At 44.7% G+C, this 21,912-nt stretch overlaps 1 protein-coding gene across 7 annotated transcripts in view; it reads right to left on the reverse strand.

The window, feature by feature from the left end:
- The window catches only part of srcin1a (SRC kinase signaling inhibitor 1a), a 578,647-nt gene that overhangs the window by 142,964 nt on the left and 413,771 nt on the right, over positions 1 to 21,912 (reverse strand). The window contains exon 1 of one of the 7 annotated variants that reach the window (XM_063037431.1): positions 8,850 to 9,120. The exons of the other annotated variants lie outside the window; for them this stretch is intronic. Within the exon in view, the coding sequence (XP_062893501.1) occupies positions 8,850 to 8,993 (144 nt within the window). The 5' untranslated portion in view covers positions 8,994 to 9,120. Of the gene's footprint in view, positions 1 to 8,849; positions 9,121 to 21,912 lie in introns of those variants that run through there. 7 annotated transcript variants of the gene reach the window in all.

Consider the following 21,912-nt stretch of genomic DNA (forward strand, 5'->3'; position numbering starts at 1 on the left):
TTGGATGCAGAAAATACTCACCAGACCTTTGTTCTGGAACTCATTTAATAATTTGCTAGTCTATATGGTTGCAGATGGTGTCAGGTTCTGACACTGGTCAGGGCTGAACATGACTTTCTACACTGGAGGGACCATGCACAGACAAGATGACCCTTTTGTGTTTCACCTACGCTCCATCCAGAGCAGATACCTTGTGGCATGTCATTCAAACTCTCCTTCCCACTCCCACACAGTCATCTGCTTTCTCCATTTCAACAGTGAGGTCAAATGAAAACTGGAAGAACATCATATCTGGACATTAAGGAGCAGCACGGTAGTGTAATGCTATTACACTGCCAGCAAACAGATTCAATCCCGCCACCGTGTGTAAGGAGACAGGTGAAGCCTTGGGAGCAGGTGGTGGCTGGTCATATGAGCAGCTGGTGTATATCACATGTCCTGGTTATGTGACCACTGACATCAGGCAGACAATCTTGGAAGAGTATTGATAATGGCTGGGGGTCACCCATCTTGTAAAGACACTGCCCAGAAGAAGGCAATGGCAAACCACTTCTGTAGAAAAATTTGCCAAGAACAATCATGGTCAAGACCGTGATTGCCCCCATCATACCACACAACACATAATGATGATATTTGTAACATGCACCTCAAAACATTGAAACACAGTGAAATACCTTGTTTGCATCAACAACCAACACAGTCTAAAGAAGTTTGCAAGTCTTGCTGTGCATCTGTTGCCAACGTGGCAAGCCCACAACTTACTAATCTTAACCCATATGTCTTTGGGCAGTGGGGAGAAACCAAAGCACCTGGAGGAAACCCGTATGGTCATGGGGAGAACGAACAAACTCCTTACAGAATCGAACATGGATCAGTAATCACTAACACTGTAAAGTGATTGCACTAAATGGTGTGGTATCATGCCAACCTTAAGGAGATCACAAAGGGTTTGGGAGCATGGACAGACTGAATATGCTTTCTTCTTAGTTAATAACTGGAATTAGAGGCCGGAGGTCCTAAACGTAAGAAAGACACCCACTGGCCAGAAGAAACCTGAAACTTCTAGATCCTGAGCATGGTTAGGAAGTGGTAGACAAAGTGAAGAGACTGGGCTGGGTGAACTTGCTGAGAACCAGCATGTTATGCTGAACGGGCAAGATCAGGAGGGTGGAGTGAGAGTGAAGGTAGAGACTTGTTGAGCTGAATGCCTTCTCCCTGTTACTGATATCTCATTGGAGCTACATTTACTGAACACAAAGTTGCTCAGCCGTAGATGAGGAGACATTATCTTGTGCTGGAGGGATTAGCAGTAACATTAGGAATTAAAGAGAAAACTACAGAACCAAGCCCTTCACTTACAGTCATAAGTCAGAGAGCACGACAGCACAGATACAGGTCTTTTGGCCCATCCAGTCCATGCCAAACTATTACTCTGCCTCGTCCCATTTACCTGCATCCAGACGATAGCGTTTCACACCCCTCCCATCTATCAACATATCTCACATCCTCCACTTACACTGATAGCTCCTTGCCACTCTCACCACCCTCCAAGTGAAGACATTCCCCCTGAAATATTTAATCTACCTTTTAACCCATGATTTCCAGTTCACAGCAGCTCCACCGGCTGTATCACTCTTCATCCTCCAGCTGGGTGATATGTACAAATGTCACCGTCCTGTTACAACCTGTGTCACTCTGGGTGAATTACACAATATGTACAAATGTCACCGTCCTGTTACACCCTGTGTCACTCTGGGTGAATTACACAATATGTACAAATGTCACCGTCCTGTTACACCCTGTGTCACTCTGAGTGAATTACACGATATGTACAAGCGTCACTGCCCTGTTACACCCTGCGTCACTCTGAGTGAATTAAACGATATGTAGAAATGTCACCGTCCTGTTGCATCCTGTGTCACTATGGGTGAATTACACGGTAGGTACAAATTCCACTGTTCTGTGCGCACTGAAAACCTGGATGAATTACAGAGCAGCAAACAAATGAGCTTGAAATGACTGTAATAAATGCTCACACTTGGTGAGAAAAAAAAACAATTTCAGATGCATAATTCTGAAATTATGACACGCAATTGAATTTCTCAGCATATGTTGACTTCCATGTCATAATCTGGCAGTCAGAACATACTGCAATTATGCCTGTTAAATGGTTCAGGTTTCATTAACTGAAAGATTGGTAGAAATCTTTTCTGCCTCGTCTCCCTGCCAGAATAGTCTCAATGTTTTCAGCTCTAATGAAATACTGCCTAACAAGCAGCCATGCTTATAAACCGGCCAATACCACAGCACTGGGGTCCTCAAACAACAAATTAGATGAGCTCATCTATATTTGGATGCTGCAGATTTGGCGAAGAAGAAAACAAAAATCAGGCTGGATAACGCACAAATTCCACATCCTTTTTCCAATGATGTGATCTTGATCAGAGCAACACACAAAATGCTGGAGGAACTCAGCACGTCCTCACCGAGGAGGAATAAGCAGTAGAGTATTTGGGCTGAGATCCTTCATCAGGACTGGAAATGAATCGGCCAGAAGATTGGGAAGGGAAGGAGTGATAGATGACACCGGGTGAGGGAGAAGGTATGTGGGTGGGTGAGAGGGGGATGAACTGAGAATCTGGGGGGGTGTTAGGTTGAAAAGACAAAGGGTTGAGGATGAAAAAAATCTGATAGGAGAGCAGAGTCAACCATGGGAGAAAGGAGAATTGGAGGGGCACCAGAGGGTGGTGATGGGCAGATGAGAAGAGAAAGGGTAAGAGGAAACCCAGAAAAGGGAAATGGTAAAAGCCAGATGGGGGGGGGGGAGAGAAATCACAAAAAGTTAGAGAAATCGATGTTCATGCCAACAGGCTGGAGGCTACACAAATGGAATATGAGGTATTGTTCCTCCAACTATCATTATCACTTTCCATGACTGCTCCAATACATAGTCTTATGTCACTAATGACTCTAGCAAATTTCTACAGATGTATGGAGGAGAGCATTCTGACAGGTTGCATCATTGTTTGCGATGGAGGGGCCAATGCAGAGGAGGGTTGTAAATGCAGTCAGCTCCATCGTGGGCACTAGCCACCCCAGCATCGAGGACACCTTCAAAGGGCGATGCATCGTAAAGGTGGCATCTACCATTAAGGACCTCTATCTTCTCATTACTACCATTGGGGGGAGATACAGGAGCCTAAGGATGTACACTCAGCTTATTAAGGACAGCTTCGTCCGCTCTACCATCAGATTTCTGAATGGTCCATGGACCCATGAACACTACCTCACTAATCCTATTATGCACTGCTGATTATTTTTTGCAACTTATTCTAATCTTTATGTTTTGCACTGTACTGCTGCCACAAAACAAAAAATTTAACGGCGTATGTTTCATGTTTTGCAATCCACAAACACTCCCTTGCTATTATTCTTCGAAACTATTTTTTTTAATTGTAACTGGTTTGCATATAAGATTATTAAGGGATTGGACACGCTAGAGGCAGGAAACATGTTCCCGATGTTGGGGGAGTCCAGAACCAGAGGCCACAGTATAAGAATAAGGGGTAGACCATTTAGAACAGAGTTGAGGAAAAACTTTTTCACACAGAGGGTTGTGGATCTGTGGAATGCTCTGCTTAAGAAGGCAGTGGAGGCCAATTCTTGGGATTCTTTTAAGAAAGTGTTAGATCGAGCTCTTAAAGATAGCGAAGTCAAGGGATATGGGGAGAAGACAGGAACAGGGTACTGATTGTGGATGGTCAGCCATGATCACAGTGAATGGCAGTGCTGGCTCGAAGGGCCGAATGGCCTACTCCTGCACCTATTGTCTGTTGTCTGCTGTTGTCTGTTGTTTACGTCTTGCATTGTACTGCTGCCACAAGACAACAAAATGGATGATATATGTCAGTGATAGTAAACCTGACGTTTCGAGCAACACACGCAAAACGCTGGAGGAACTCAGCAGGACAGGCAGAATCTATGGAAAAACGTACAGCCAATGTTTCGGGGTGAAACCCTTCAGCAGGACCTCTCTCATGCAGAAACCCGATGTTTTGTTTAGATGGATACTCTTATATGGGTAAATCTCACCTGGTCCCTCAACACCAGCTCCATAGCCAAGAAAGCCCAGCAGCGTCTCTACTTTCTGCAAAGGCTGAGAAAAGTCCACCTCCCCCCCCCCCCCGATCCTCACCACATTCTACAGAGGTTGTACTGAGAGCATCCTGAGCGGCTGCATCACTGCCTGGTTCGGAAATTGCACCTCTTGGATTGCAAGACCCTGCAGCAGATAGTGAGGTCAGCTGAGAAGATCATCAGGGTCTCTCTTCCCGCCATTACAAACATGTACACCACACGCTGCATCCATAAAGCAAACAGCATTATGAAGGACCCCACACACCCCTCATACAAACTCTTCTCCCTCCTGCCATCTGGAAAAAGGCACCGAAGCATTCGGGCTCTCACGACCAGACTATGTAACAGTTTCTTCCCCCAAGCCATCAGACTCCTCAATACCCAGAGCCTGGACTGACACCAACCTACACACACACACACACACATACATACATACACTCAACTGAACACCACTCCACTCCCTTTGAAATTTTTGCTGCTAAAACATTGTTTACGTTGTTTACATTTATATTTACATCATTTATTATATTGCAATTTGTCCTTTACTGTGCCTATTGTCTTGTTTATTAATTATTGTACTGTCTTGCACTGTTTTGTGCACGTTATGTAGTCCCGTGTAGGCCTGAAGTCTAATGTAATTTTGTGTTGTTTTACGTAGCACCATGGTCCTGGAGGATTGTTGTTTCGTGTTTACTGTGTACAGCAGTTATGGTTGAAATGACAATAAAAAGTGACTTGACTTGAATAACAATTACACTTAAACTTGATTCTGATTCTGAAGCATCCAGTCCTCACTTTTAAGCTCTGCCTCGAAGTTCAAAGTGAGTTTATTACTGAAGTACATATACATATCTCATTATATACTACCCTGAAATTCATTTTCGTGCGGGCACTCATAATAACTACAAAGAGACACAACATATTCAATGAAAAACTGCACACAACAAAGATGGACAATAGAAGAGGCATGTAATAAAGGCGATGTTATGATAGTCACGGGGGATTTCAATATTCAGGAAGATTGGGAAAATCAGGTTGGTGCTGGATCGCCAAGAGAGGGAATTTGTAGAATGCCTCCAAGATGGCTTTTTAGAGCAACTTATGCTTGAGCCAACCAGGGGAAAGGCAATTCTGAATTGGATGTTGTGTAATGAACCAGATTAGATGAGGGAGCTTAAGGTAAAGGAACCCTTAGGAGGCAGTGATCACAATATGATAGAATTCACCCTTAAGTTTCAGAGGGAGAAGCTGAAGTCAGATGTATCAGCATTGCAGTGGAGTAAAAGGAATTACAGAGGCATGAGAGAGAAGCTGGCCAAAGTTGAATGGAATTTTCACTGGCATTGATGTCAGCAGAACAGTATTGGCTGGAGCTTCTGAGAGTAATTCAGAAGGTGCAGGATAGATACATCCCAAACATGACATAATATTCTAAAGGGAGGATGAGGCAACCATGGCTGACAAGGGAAGTCAAGGACAGCATAAAATCAAAAGGTTATATACAATATAACAAAACAGTGGGAAGTTAGAGGATTGGGAAAAAAGATTTAATATGAAGGTAAGCGGGCCAAAAATATCAAAGAGGATACTAAAAGTTCTTTCCAGACATATAAATAGGTGAGAGTGGATATTGGACTGCTGAAAAAATGACACTGAAGATGTAGAAATAGCAGACAAAGGAATGGCAGAGGAACTTAATAAGTATTTTACATCAGTCTTCACCATGGATGACACCAGCAGTATGCCAGAAATTCGAGCGTGTCGGGGCACATAAGTGAGTGTAGCTATTATTACTAAAGAGAAAGTGCTTGGGAAGCTGAAAGATCTGAAGGTAGATAACCCACCTGGATCAGATGGACTACACCCCAGGGTTCTGAAAGAGATAGCTGAAGAGATAGTGAAGACACTAGTAATGATTTTTCAAGAATCACTAGATTGTAGCATGGTTCTGCAGGACTGGGAAATTGCCAAGGTCACTCCACTCTTCAAGAAGGGAGGAAGGCAGAAGAAAGGAAATTATAGGCCAGTTAGCCTGACTTCAGTGGTTGGGAAGATGTTGGAGTCCATTATTAAGGATAAGGTTTCGGGGTACTTGGAGGCATATCATAAAGTAGGCCATGGTTTTCTTAAGGGGAAATCTTTACTTGGATTTTCTGAAGCTCTTTGATAAGATGCTGTACAGGAAGCTGGAACAAGAGTCCACTGTATTACAGGAAAGACACTATCATGGATAGAAGATTGGCCGACTGGCAGGATGCAAAAAGTCAGAATAAATGAGGCCTACAAACAACAAGAATTCTGCAGATGCTGGAAATTCAAGCAACACACATAAAAGTTGCTGGTGAACACAGCAGGCCAGGGAGCATCTCTAGGAAGAGGTGCAGTCGACGTTTCAGGCCGAGGAAGGGTCTCGGCCTGAAACGTCGACTGCACCTCTTCCGAGAGATGCTGCCTGGCCTGCTGCATTCACCAGCAACTTTCATAAATGAGGCCTATTCTGGTTGGCTGCTGGTGACAAGTTGTGTTCTACAGGGTTGGTTTTGGGATTGCTTCTTTTCATATTATATGTCAACAATTTGGATGACAGAATTGAGGGTCTTGTCAAGTTTGCAGATGATACAAAGATTGGTGGGGGGGTATGTAATGTTTAGGAAGCAGGGAGTCTGCAGAAAGACTAGGACAGATTGGGATATTGGCCAAAGAAGTGTCAGGTGAAATACAGTGTAGGGAAGTATATGTTTATGCACATTGGTAGAAGGAATAAAGGTGTAGGCTACATTATAAACGTGGAGAAAATTCAAAACCCTGAGGTACAAAGTGTTTTGGGAGTCCTTGTGCAGGATTCCCTAAAGGTGAACTTGCGGGTTGAGTTGGTGGTAAGGAAGGTAAATGCAATGTCAGCACTCATTTCAAGAGGATTAGAATATAAAATAAAGGATGTGATGCTGAGGCTTTATAAGGCATTGGTCAGATCTTTCTTGAAGCATTGTGAGCAGTTTTGGGCCCCTTATTTAAGGAAAGATATGCTGCCTCTGAATGAGAGGAGGTTCAAGAAAATAATTCTGGGAATGAAAGGGTTAACATATGAGGAGTGTTTGATGGGTCTGGGCCTGTACTCACTGGGATCTCACTGAAACCTATTGAATATTGAAAAGCCTGGATAGAATGGATGTGAAGAGGATGCTTCCTATAGTGGGAGACTCTAGGCCTCTAATGGGGAGAAGGAAGGATAATGAGGTTGAGAGGGATAATATATCAGCCATGATGAAATGGTGGAGCAAACTTGATGGGCCAAATGGCCTAATTCTGCTCCTACGTCTTACGGTCTCACAACAACCAATGTGGAAGAGACTACAAACTATGCAATTACAAAAGACAAACAAATAAACATAATAATCATAAATAAATAAGCAATAAACATCGAGAACTTCAGTTGCAGAGCCCATGAAAGTGAGTCCATAGGTTGTGGGAACAATTCAGTGATGGCGCAAGTGAAATTGAGTGAAGTTATCCACACTGGTTCAGGAGCCTGATGGTTGAAGGGTAATAACTGTTCCTGAACCTGGTGGTGTGGGTCCTGAGGCTCCTGTACTTCCTTCCTGATGGTTGAAGGGTAATAACTGTTCCTGAACCTGGTGGTGTGGGTCCTGAGGCTCCTATACCTCCTTCCTGATGGTTGAAGGGTAATAACTGTTCCTGAACCTGGTGGTGTGGGTCCTGAGGCTCCTGTACCTCCTTCCTGATGGTTGAGGGGTAGTACCTGTTCCTGAATCTTGTGGTGTGGGTCCTGAGGCTCCTATACCTTCTTCATGTATCTCCTTCCCGAAGGCAGCAGTGAGACGAGAACATGTTCTAGACTCCCAACATCTTCTCATCCAAGGGAAATATTTTTTTATTTATTCTACTAATTTGTTTAATAATGTTCAACGCTCATTAGATTAGCGTTAATATTTAATGTTTGAAGGAATCTCTATCAGCTCCTGGCCATTTTGTTGCTTTGGGGAAGGAAACATATTTAAGCTTTTGTTTTTTACAGGAGCTCTTCCTTGGAATCCGGTTATTCACGGCTGCCATATGACATCAATCACACCTGCATGATATGGATCGTGTGATAATGAAAATGACTTACTGCATCTCACATTCGTAATGCAGCAGCCTTTTAGCTTCTGTGCAACTGAGTCTGCATCTACAACTCACTTCTGATGAATGGAAAAAGAATTTTTTAAAACCTGCAATAGTACGGTACAGCATCTATGCGTTCTTGCGTGCTGCAGTGTCCATTGCTCACTCTACGCCACACAGGATTAATTAATCCTGGAACAGCCTGTCGCACTGATCTGCTCCAGAGGTTACCTACTGGAAACCTCACTGAGGCTGGCAAGCATGTGACTGTTAATCAGTAGCTGACGGTGCCCTGTATGTGGTGTGATATGCACAGACAACTACAGCAGTAACCTTACTCCAAACCCTGCACCTGCATACTGACTTGCTATTCCACTTTCATTTAAGTGCCGGGCCGGATTGAAGAGATCGGGGTCGGAGGTGAGAAACAGACTGGGCCAGCTCACCATTTCGCGAGGTTTACTCATTTCTGCGCTGAACTGAGGTTGTGGTCTGCAACCAGCAGCCTCCTGGTGTGGCTGTAGTGACAACTGGCTTTGTGGCTGTGGACTCACTTTCACAAATTTCAGCTCTGAATGATATTTCCTTACTTTCATTGTTTGAACGATTTGCCTTTTTTTTTTGCACATTGGGTGTTTGATGATCTTTTTTTGAAGGGGTTCTATTGGGCTTCTTTGTTTTGAGGCTGCCTGTAAGGAGACAAATCTCAAGATTGTATATAGCATACTGTACATAATTTGATAATAAACAAACTTTGAACTTCTGCATTTATTTATTTTTTATTGCGACTTATAGTAATTTTTTAATGTCTCGCACTGTACTGCTGCCACAAAACAATAACTCTCATGACATACATCAGTGACAATAAACACAAGAGATTTTGTAGATGCTGGAAATCTGAGCAACGCACAAAAAATGCCGAGAGAACTCAGCAGGTCAGGCAGCATCTGTAGAGAGGAGTAAAGAGTCGATATTTCGGGCCAAGATCCTTCATCAAGACTGTACTAATGAAGGGTCTAGGCCCGAAATGTCAAATGTTTATTCAAAGTACAAAGTAAATTTATTATCAAAGTACAGTACATATATGTCACTATATACTACCCTGAGATTCATGTTCTTGTGGGTATTCACAGCAAATACAAAGAAATACAACAGAATCAATGAAAAGCTGCATACAAACAGATATGGCCAAACAACCAATGTGTATGAGACAAAAAATTGTGCAAATACAAAAAGAGAAAAAAACCAACTAAATAATAATAATAGGCATCCGTTAATCTCATGAGACCATGGATTTGTGCCTTGGAAGGTTTCCAGGGCGCAGGCCTGGGCAAGGTTGTATGGAAGACCGGCAGTTGCCCATGCTGCAAGTCTCCCCTCTCCACGACACCGATGTTGTCCAAGGGAAGGGCACTAGGACCCATACAGCTTGGTACGGGCGTCGTCGCAGAGCAATGTGTGGTTAAGTGCCTTGCTCAAGGAAACACGCGCTGCCTCAGCCAAGGCTCAGACTAGCGACCTTCAAATCACTAGACGAATGCCTTAACCACTTGGCCACGCGCCAACACAAATAATAATAATAAATAAATAATAAATATTAAGAACATGAACTGTAGAAATCTTGAAGGTTTAGCATTGAGATGGTGAAGTTATCCACTTTGATTCAGGAGCATGATGGTTGAGGAGTACTAACTGTTCCTGAACCTGGTGGTGTGGGGCCTAAGGCTCGTTTACATCCTTCCCAATGGTAGCAGTGAGAAAAATGTATGGCCTGGATGATGGACCCTCTCCATAGATGCTACTTGACCTCCTGCATTCTTCCAGTATTTTGTGTGTGCTACTCAGTGATAATGAGCCTAATTCTGGTTTTGAAGCACCCAGCCCCATCCACCAGCTGGTAGGCTCCTTCAATTCTCTGACAATCACAAGTGCTACGTTAGCATAGTGGTTAGCGACACTTTACAGTAAAAGCAACTCCTGCCACTGTCTGTGATTGGTTTGTACGTTTCCCCGTGACCACCTTGGTTTCCTCCAGGTGCTCCAGTTTTCTCCCACAGTCCATTGGTCATTGTAAATCATCCCCTGTTTAGGCTAGGGCTGCTGGGCGGTGCAGCTCGAAGGGCCTGAGGGCCTATTCTATGCTGCATCTCAATAAATAAATGATTAAGTAAATAAGCAAACAAAGTCCATGTTACCAATTAACCTACTAAACTGGAGCACCCGGAGGAAGCTGGCAATTCGCCTGATTTATTTTATTGAGAGATACAGCACGGTAACAGGCCCTTCCGGCCCAACGAGCCCCTGCCGCCCAATTACATCCATGTGACCAATTAATCTACTGTCCCATCCGTCTGTGGTATGTGAGAGGAAGCAGATGCAGTCACGGGGAGAATGGGGGGAATTGAACGCCGGTTGCTGCTGCCCTAATAGCACTGCGCTAACCGCTACTGTACCGACTCATTTAGTAGTTATGTTGCATTAGGACCGGCTCTGTTGCATGGGGTGAATCCAAGTTCCCTCTCTGCCCTCCCCCACACTCCCAGTTCCCCCACGCAAGGGTTTGAAAATGCTCATTGCACATATTTTTGGCAGCTTTTTTGTTGACAGGATGCTCCCGGCGGACATGTGAATGAAGAATCAGCTGTCAATCACTGCAAAATTGCAGACTACGGAGCTGTACCAGACTCACTTGGGGTTACAAGCGGCGCAGCAAAAGTCAACATATTCTGTTTCAGAAAAAGGCACGGTGAAGGCAGCTCCATTTAATTCACTGGGCTCGTAATCTCCCTGTAACACAACCCTGGTGCCTGAGCAATCTCTTGGTGTCACATTAGAGGTTCGATATAAATGCAAATTGCAGCGCAGACCAAGCAATTCAAAGGGACTGCAGTCTGAACAACAGTCCTATTCGATTCAGTGTTACTAATCAATCTCACCGTAATACTGGCTCCTTTCAACAGCATTGCAATTCTCACTGTCACACGGTTCCATCCGGATAAAAGATTCTGTGCTTCAACACATCACTCACACCACCGAAGGGACTTCATTCAGTGTTTCTGTAGCATGGCTTCCATTCAGTTCAACAGATTTGAAGGCTGTCACCCTGTAACACCCCCTCCCCCCCCCCACCCCCCACACATAATCGATACAAGAGCTTGAAAACTATCTCATTACAGTGAGAGGGACAGTGGGTGCCAGAGATACAGAACAGCTGATGAATAGTATAAAATTGTCGGAGTGCTACATCGAGCACCTCCACTCCACCTGCCAAAAGCAGAACCTCCCGGCGGTCAAACATTTTAATTCCAATTCCCATTCTAACGTGTTGGTCCATGGCCTCCTCTTGTGCAATGATGAGGCCACTCTCAAGGTGGAGAAGCAACACCTTATATTCTGTCTGGGTAGCTTCCAAACTGATGGCATGAATATCGATTTTTCCTTCCAGTTAAAAAAAAATTCCCTCCCTCTCCCCTCTTCTTCTATTCCTCACTTTGGCCTCTTACCTTCTCTCACCTGCTTATCACCTTCCCTGCATCTCCTCCTCCTTCCCTTTCTCCTAAGGTCCACTCTCCTCTCCTATCAGATTCCTTCTCCTCCAGCCCTTTACCTTTCCCACCCACCTGGCTTCACCTAACACCTGCCAGCTATCCTCTTTCCCCTCCCCCACCTTTTTATTCTGCCGTCTTCCCCTTCCTTTACAGTCCTGATGAAGGCTCTTGACTCGAAATGTCAACTCTTTATCAATTTCAAGAGATGCTGCCTGACCTGCTGAGTTCCTCTAGCATTTTGTGTGTGCTGCTTTGGATTTCCAACATCTGCAGAATCTCTTGAGTTTATTGTTGGATACTGATGAATAGCTACATTGGCAAAATGTCAGTGAAAACCATAAGACCACAAGACAATGGAGTAGAATTAGGCCATGTGGCCCATCGAATCTTCTCTGCCATTCTGTCATGGCTGATTTATCATCCCTCTCAATCCCATTCCCATTCTCCTGCCTTCTCCTTGTAACCTTTGATACCCTGGCTAATGAAGAACATATCAATCTCTGTCTTAAATATATCCAAATGTCGTAACCTCCACCACTGTCCGTGGTAATGAACTCCATAAATTCGCCACCCTCTGGCTAAAGAAATTCCTCCTCATCTCATCTGAGATCTTAGACTCCCCCACTATAGGAAACATCCTCTCCGCATCCACTCTATCTGTGTCCTCTGGTCCTAGGCTCCCCCACTATAGGAAACATCCTCTCCACATCCACTCTATCTGTGACCTCTGGTCCTAGACTCCCCCACTGCAGGAAACATCCTCTCCACATCCACTCTATCTGTGCCCTCTGGTCCTAGACTCCCCCACTATAGGAAACATCCTCTCCACATCCACTCTATCGGTGTCCTCTGGTCCTAGACTCCCCCACTATAGGAAACATCCTCTCCACATCCACTCTATCTGTGTCCTCTGGTCCTAGACTCCCCCACTATAGGAAACATCCTCTCCACATCCACTCTATCTGTGTCCTCTGGTCCTAGACTCCCCCACTATAGGAAACATCCTCTCCACATCCACTCTATCGGTGTCCCCTGGTCCTAGACTCCCCCAGTATAGGAAACATCCTCTCCACATCCACTCTATTCAGGCCTTTCAACAAAGATAGGTACTTACTGCTCAATGGGAGTGGGGAGGAGAGGCTGGACTGAGGGATGAATCTGAAAGCACAGCCTCACATTCACACTGGTTCTTACTACACCTCCATCCCACGAAAAGTTGAGCCCACGCTCTCCTATGAGTGTCTGTAGGACCACTACTCATGATATGAATTTGTCATCTAAAACTTTGGCAAACTTCTATAGATGCAGAGTGGAGTGTATTTTGACTGGCTGTATCACAGACTGCTATGGAAATACCAGTGCCCAAAAGTGGGAAAGCCTACAAAAATTAGTGGATAAAGCCCAGTCCATCGCAGGAAAAACCCTCCCCGCCATTGAGCACATCTATAAGGCTAGCTGCCACAAGAAAGCAGCATCCATCATCAAGGAGCCCCGCTATCCAGGCATAATTAAACATCGAGGTAGTGTCCATGAGTTCATGGACTGCTCATCTTAAGGATCGAGCTGATCACCTCACCTGAAGAATGGCTCCCCCAACAATGGTAGCATAGTGGTTAGCGTAACGCTTTACAGCGCCAGTGACCCAGGGTTCAGTTCTCGCTGCTGTCTGTATGGAGTTTGTACGTTGTCCCTGTGACCTCCCATTCCAAAGATGTGCAAGTTGGTAGGATAATTGGTCAGAAGGATGTGAATGGGTGGCACATTGGGCATGTTACTGTGCAGTGTCTCTAAATATAAATGAGTAATGCAGCACTTCCTCCATCCTGCATTGGAGCACCAGCTGAGTTGCTTTGCTGCAGGGGTACAGAGACGAGAACAAGCAGTGAGGAGGAGGAGGAGGAGAATGGTAATGATACCAGCCAGAACTGTGCTGCCTCTTGGCTGACTGCAGACCAGCAGATGGTTGCCATGGAGAATTTCATGACCCTTGTGTTTTCCTCCCTGATGACTGGGCTCTTCAATTGCTGGATGTGCCAAAGTAAATGAGGTTTTAAAAAATTTAAAAGAAGATAAACACAAGAAATTCTGCACATGCTGGAAATTTACAGCAAAGACATAAAATGCCGAAGGAACTCAGCAGGTCAGGTAGCATCTATGGAGGGGAATAAACAGGGGATGACGCCCAGACCCTTCATAAGCACTGGAAAGGAAGAGGGAAGAAGCCAGAATAAGGAGTTGGGGGGGGGGGGGGTGGTAGGAGTGCAATATGGCAGGTGATAGGTGAGATGAGGTGAGTGAGGGGAATGAAATAAGAAGCTGGGTGGTGGTGGGGGGAATAGGTGGAAGAGATAAAGGGCTGAAGGAGGAGGAATCTGATAAAAGAGGAGAATGGATTATGGGAGAAAGGGAAGGAAGAGAGCACCAGAATCAGAATCACATTTGATATCACCAGCTTATGCCATGAAATTTGTTGTATGCAGCAGTAATACATTGCAACACGTAATAAAAACTGCAAATTACAGTATATATGTTAAATAAATAATACTGCAAAAAGATAGAAAAAAAGTAGTGAGGTAGTGTCAATAGGTTCAATGGTCATTCAAAAATCAGACAGCAGAAGGGAAAAAGCTATTCCTGAATTGGTGAGTGTGTGCCTTCAGTTTCCTGTACCTCCTCCCCGATGTCAGCATGGAGAAGAGAGCATTTCTTGGGTGATGAGAATCCTTAATGCTGGCTGCCTCCTTTTTGAGGCATCGCTCCTTGAAGAGTGCCTGTATGTTGGGGAGACGAGTGCCCAAGATGGAGCTGATTGAGTTCACCAGAAAGAGGTGATGGACAGTGAAGAGAAAAGGAGGAGTGAGAAGGTAACCAGGATGAGAAATGGCGAAAGAGAGAAGGGGGAGGGAACGGAATAAAGGGAAAGGGGTTTGACTTTGCAGTTGCTGTCGATGATGCTTGTGTTGTTCTGTGGAACATTCTGGGCATACGATGTTGGTGCTGGAACGTGTGGTGACACTTGCAGGTTGCCCAAGCACATTCTCGGGTCTGTTGGTTGGTTGTTAACACAAGTGACACATTTCACTGTATGTTTCAATGTACAAATGATAAATAACTCTGAATCTGAATCTAAAACTATGTGGGGTACAGATAAGATTGGTCGCAGGAATTTTCCTCCCACTCGAGATGAATAAAACTAGAGGACATACACTTAGGATGAAGAATAAAGATTTAGACAGGATCTGAGGGAGACCCTTTTCACTCAAAGAGGGATGGAGTCCTGGAATGAACTGAGAGTGGTGGAAACACCTCAGAGGTAGATATGTCATAAGTGCTAATGGCATTTAAGAAATGTATTGCTAACAATGGAGCTGTCTAGGCACAGAAGGCAGGGAACAGAGTGCTTGCAAAATAGGATTAATATGGATGGGTGCCCAATGGTTGGCATGAATGTGTTGGGCTGAATGGTGTGTCTCCATGCTGAAAGACTTTACCTGTAGTCTTAGGAAACTGTCATCATTACTAAAAGCACTTGGCCAAATAATCTGCTTAACGGTGGGAAAAGTATGAGAGTAGGGTTAACATGATTCCTCCAATAGAAGCTAGCATAGATTATGAAGTGAGATAAGTCTCTACCAAAGGAGGTGTAAGGCACTCCTTCCCTCCGCTAGCCTACAGGTCACTCTTGGGCAAGGTGTAGCACCTGCTTAGACCCCAACCCTGATCAGTGTCACATGAAGCCACGTGTGCCAGTGGTGGATGGTCATACGAGCAGCCAGTGCACATCACAAAACCTGGTTATGCGAGCACTGATGCCAGGCGTACAATCTCTGAAGAGTATTGGTAATGGCTGGGTTCACATTGCCCAGAAAAAGGCAATGGCCAACCACGTCTAATGGCCAATTGAAAGCGGGGTGAAGTTAAGATGGCACTAAACGGCGATTCCTTTGCTTGCATCTTTGGAAACAGCTTTAATTTCTATCTTTGATATCTCTTTTAATCTTTTTCAGGGTGTACGGGGTTCTCTTGAAGACCCTGACTTGGAGTTACACTCTGACTTTGGTTCTTTGTGAGAGTGGGACCCACTCTCTGGGCCTCATGACCGGCCACTTTTTGATATCCCAAGGACGCAGCCTGGAAGACAAGCGTACCTTCAGGGTTCTGGATTTTTGTGGCTCTAGAGACAGGTTGATTCTAGGCCAGTGCCCCTGACTGAAGCGTCGCATGACAACACGGAACATCGGGAGCAGGGGGTTAGCTGCTGAGGGTTGTGAGTCTGGAGAGCTGCGCCCTTTTGGTGCCGACTCTCTGGGCGCAGAGCTCGGAAAAAGCGACGCAACAGACTTTTAACATCGTAAATCAGCGAGTTGTTTGTTATGTCTCCCCTCTCACTGTGGAATGGGGATACCTCTTTTTTCCCTTATTAGGGAGAGAGAGCGCATGTGGTATGTTGAATTACCAGGTGAACGAGTAGTCTTTGGGGTATTGCAAGTCTGTGTCTTTACTGATGCTTATGCTGCACGCTTGAGTGCTCGGTGGAGGGTCTGTTGCTTTTTTGCTGCTGCTTGTGCATGGGAGAGGGAGTTGGGGGTTCTAATGTTTAACTGTCGTTCATTCTTTGGAGCACTCCTCTGTTTTCATGGACGGTTGCGAAGGAAATGAATTTCAGGATGCATATTGTACACATTTCTCTGACAATAAATGCACCTATTCAAACTCCTATAGAAAACCTGGAAAGACCATGATCACTCACATCACAGACATGGCACATAACGTGCCTATGGGGCTGAATGACCTCCCCCTGCATGGTGCTAATTCTCTGACCTGGAGTCATTGAAACATCAATCAGAAAATCAGGACGAAAGTCCTGACACTGGCAATTATGACTCCAGATCCACGAGGAAGGAAATTAATTAAATATATCATGCTTTGCAACTCAGAGCTCTGTCACCAGGCTAACCAGGATGAAGAGAAAGAGGAAGCTGAAGGCCAAGTCTGGTCTGCACTTTTGTACAAATTTTGTACACTTGGTTCAGAGTAAAAAGAAAACTCTTTGCTATCTGGCTGCTAGTAAACCAGTGTACAGTTCCACACAGTCTAGCATTTTCACATCCCATTCAACAGTGGACTTCTATTTCTTTCTTTTTGTATTTGCACGGTATGTTTTCTTCCACACTCTGGTTGAATGCCCAGGTTGGTGCAGTCTTTCATTGATTCTGTTATGGTTATTATTCTATAGATTTATTGAGTATGCCTGAAAGGAAATGAATCTTAGAGTTGGATAGATGTACTTTGATGATAAATTTACTTTGAACTTTGAGACAGGTTGTTTTGTTAATACATGCTCCATTTACCCTTTAGAGAGTGAATTCTCATTGAGTTGTGCTAAACTCTCTCCAGTAGGTTCTTGCCACAGGCCCAAATACAGTTTGAAATCAATTTATTTCACACGTTCCCATGCAATGAAGGCAGCAGCTGTGGCTCAGCAAGCTGATCTTGCATTGGAAGAACAGAGGAACTACATGGAGATTGTGCTTTAACCCTTTCAGCCCAGGCTTGCCAAATCACAGGGCTGCAAGAAAGATAACTTTACAGTTGTTAAGCTTTTTGTTGTGCTCTTGGAGATAACTCATTTTATTTAGGATTCAGATTTTTTTGGGAACAATTCATTTTATTTGGTTTCTTGAGCTAAATACATTTGGTGCACATACAGACCCAACTAACAGGAGATTGAGATAAAACTTAAGATTAAGATTCACTATAATTGTGACATGTGCATCAAAACATACAGTGAGATGCATACTTTGCACAATATGAACCTATAGATGTTTCGTTGGCTGCTCAGCCTGCAGAACCTACTCTCTCCTTGGCATTATGGGGCTACTAAGAGAAGAGCCATCAGGACCATCACAGAGGCTGCTAAGCGTGCCTTCAGACCAGGGGTTCCCAACCTTTTTTATGCCATGGATCCCTGCCATTAACCAGGATGGGAATCCCAGCTCGAGATAGCAATGGGTCAATATGTGGGACCCACGGACCAATGCTGCAGGTATACATGCCAGGGCCTGATCGACCCTGGCTGGGTCGCCTGGACGAGGGTGCCTGATGTTGAAAGACTCAAAACACCTGATGACCCCAGTTTACATCACTGATGATATGAGCCAGCACATCCTAGGAGGTATCTCGCCAACTCTGACCAAGAGAGTCCAAGATATGCTAGGGGCAGCCCACAAATGTCGCCACACTTCTGGCATCAACATAGCATGCCCACAACTCATTACTAACCCGTATATCTTTGGAATGAGGGAGGAAATGTACCTCTTAGGTTCCTGCTTTCTACACTAGTCTATGGCTAACTGGTACATCACTTTCCTGTCATTCACATCCAGCACAACGCTTTACCCGAGAGTAGCCTGCAAGTGTTGTTATGCTTCCAGGCCAACATAGAATGCCCACAGCTTAATAACTCTAATCCGTATGCCTTTGGAATGCACGAGGAAACTGGAGCACCCAGAGGAAACTCATATGACCAAGGGGAGAGCATACAAACTCCTAACAGACAGGTAGAATTGATCCAGATTGTTAGCGCTGTAAAGCATTATACTATCCACTACACCCCTATGGGTTTCTACACCCTAATACTTAGGTTCCTGCATTCCACATCCCAGTCTATTGCTAACCGATGATACATCACTATCTTGTCATTCACACCCAGCACAATGCTTTACCTGTCCAGGTGCATATGTATGCACACATGCTAAATGCACACACGCATATCCTAGTTAACATGGGCAAGACTGCTCTCCTGCAAAGAGTGAACTCAGATTGCTTTCACACCTATATAGCTAGGTAGGGAGCCTAAGACTTTTGCACAATACTGTATTTGTCAATGTGGAGCAGAAAATGAGTCTGTCGAAGGTCGCAAATGTAGTTCCATTATTTAAGAAAGGAAGGAGGCAGCAAAAAGAAAATTACAGACCTATTAGTCTGACATCGGTAGTTGGAAAGATATTGGAGTCAATCCTCAAGGACGAGGTTATGAAATACCTCGAGGTGTATGACAAGATAGGCCGAAGCCAGCATGGTTTCATGAAGGGAAGATCCTGTCTTACCAACCTATTGGAATTTTTTGAGGTAATCTCAAATAAGATTGACAAGGGAGAGGATGTGGATCTTGCGTATTTGGATTTTCAAAAGGCCTTTGATAAGGTGCTGCATATGAGGCTGCTTAATAAGATGCGAGCCCATGGAATTATAGGAAAGATATTGGAATGGGTGGAGCATTGGCTGATAGGCAGAAAGCAAAAGGTGGGAATAAAGGGATCCTACTCTGTTTGGTTGCCGGTTACCAGTGGTGTTCCGCAGGGGTCGGTGTTGGGGCCGCTTCTTTTTACGATGTATATCGATGATTTGGATTATGGATTAAATGGTTTTGTGGCTAAATTTGCAGATGACACCAAAATAGGTGGAGGAGCAGGAAATGTTGAAGAAACGGAAAGGTTGCAGAGAGACTTAGTCAGTTTAGGAGAGTGGGCAAAGAAATGGCAGATGAGATACAACGTTGACAAATGTACGGTTGTACATTTCCGAAGAAGAAATAATCGGACAGATTATTATTTAGATGGGGAGAAAATTCAAAAATCAGAAGTGCAAAGGGACTTGGGGGTCCTCGTGCAGGATACCCTAAAGGTTAACCACCAAGTTGGATCGGCGGTAAGGAAAGCGAATGCTATGTTGGCATTCATTTCAAGAGGAATAGTGTATAGGAGTAAGGAGGTGTTGATGAGGCTCTATGGGGCATTACTGAGACCTCATTTGGAATACTGTGTGCAGTTTTGGGCCCCCTATCTTAGAAAAGATGTACTGACGTTGGAGAGAGTTCAGAGAAGATTTACGAGGATGATTCCTGGAATGCAGGGGCTAACATATGAGGAGTGTTTGTCGGCTCTTGGATTGTATTCATTAGAGTATAGAAGAATGAGAGGGGATCTCATAGAAACATTTTGAATGTTGAAAGGGTTGGACAGAGTAGATGTGGAAAGGCTGTTTCCTTTGGTGGGTGAGTCCAGGACAAAGGCCATAGTCTTAGAATTAGAGGGTACCCAGTTAAAACAGAGATGAGGAGAAATTTTTTTAGCCAGAAAGTCGTGGATTTGTGGAATTCGTTGCCACATACAGCTGTGGAGGCCCGATCACTGAGGGTGTTTAAGGAGGAGATTGACAGGTATCTAATTAGTCAGGGTATCAAGGGATATGGGGAAAAAGCCGGAAATTGAAACTAGGTGGGTGAATAGATTAGCTCATGGGGGAGCTGCGGAGCAGACTCGATGGGCCGAACGGCCTACTTCTGCTCCTTTGTCTTGTGATCTTGTGAAATCTGGCGGGAGCAAAGGATGTCAGGAACGGCGAGGGTGGAGTGCCGCAGGAGAGGTGTGGCACAGGTGGCAGAGGAACGCCAGAGACTGGGGGTAGGGTAGGTGCAAACACACCCGGCCCTGAAACACCCCCGGCCCTGAAACACCAGGCAAGGTCATTTGATCCCAAACAATTGGTGTATTGATCATTACAGAATGTCTCTCTGGTGCTTCCCACTCCCTCCCTTCTCCCTTCCCCTTTTCCCCAAACACGATTCCCCTCTCCCTGTCCCCCTTCCCACTCTCAGTCCACAATACAGACCCGTATCAGAATCAGGTTTATCATCACTCACATATGTCATGAAATTTACGGAGTTTTTCTTGCAGCAGTATAGTACAACACCTAAAATTATTACAGTACTGTGCAGGAGTCTTAGGCACCCGAGGTATACAGTGGCACGCAAAAGTTTGGGCACTCCTGGTCAAAATTTCTGTTATTGTGAATAGCTAAGTGAGTAAAAGATGACCTGATTTCCAAAAGGCATAAAGTTAAAGATGACACATTTCCTTAATATTTTAAGCAAGATTACTTTTTTATTTCCATCTTTTACAGTTTCAAAATAACAAAAAAAGGAAAAGGGCCTGAAGCAAAAATTTGGGCACCCTGCATGGTCAGTATTTAGTAACACCCCCTTTAGCAAGTATCACAGCTTGTAAACGCTTTCTGTAGCCAGCTAAGAGTCTTTCAATACTTCAAAGTTGCTAGTGAACGCAACAGGCCAGGCAGCATCTCTAGGAAGAGGTACAGTCGAAGTTTCAGGCCGAGACCCTTCATCAGGACTAACTGAAGGAAGAGCTAGTAAGAGATTTGAAAGTGGGAGGGGGAGGGGGAGATCCAAAATGATAGGAGAAGACAGGAGGGGGAGGGATGGAGCCAAGAGCTGGACAGGTGATTGGCAAAGGGGATATGAGAGGATCATGGGACAGGAGGCCCAGGGAGAAAGACAAGGGGGGGGGAACCCAAAGGATGGGCAAGGGGTATAGTGAGAGGGACAGAGGGAGAAAAAGGAGACAGAGAGAAAGAATGTGTGTATATAAATAAATAAGGGATGGGGTACGAGGGAGAGGTGGGGCATTAGCGGAAGTTTGAGAAGTCAATGTTCATGCCATCAGGTTGGAGGCTACCCAGATAGAATATATGGTGTTGTTCCTCCAACCTGAGTGTGGCTTCATCTTTACAGTAGAGGAGGCCGTGGATAGACATATCAGAATGGGAATGGGATGAGGAATTAAAATGTATAGCCACTGGGAGATAAAGTTGCGTTCACCAGCAACTTTGATGTGTGTTGCTTGAATTTCCAGCATCTGCAGAATTCCTCATGTTTGTGTCTTTCAATTCTTGTTTGGGGGATTTTCGCCCATTCTTCCTTGCAAAAGGCTTCGAGTTCAGTGAGATTCCTGGGCCGTCTTGCATGCACTGTTTTTTTGAGGTCTATCCATAGATTCTTGATGACGTTTAGGTCTGGGGACTGTGAGGGCCATGGCAAGACCTTCAGTTTGCACCTCTTGAGGTAGTCCATTGTGAATTTTGAGGTGTGTTTAGGATCATTATCCTGTTGTAGAAGCCATCCTCTTTTCATCGTCAGCTTTTTTACAGATGGTGTGATGTTTGCTTCCAGAATTTGCTGGTATTTAATTGAATTCGTTCTTCCCTCTACCAGTGAAATGTTCCCTGTGCCACTGGCTGCAACACA

This window comes from Mobula hypostoma, chromosome X1, assembly GCF_963921235.1.
Source record: "Mobula hypostoma chromosome X1, sMobHyp1.1, whole genome shotgun sequence".
Classification (NCBI taxonomy): domain Eukaryota; kingdom Metazoa; phylum Chordata; class Chondrichthyes; order Myliobatiformes; family Myliobatidae; genus Mobula; species Mobula hypostoma.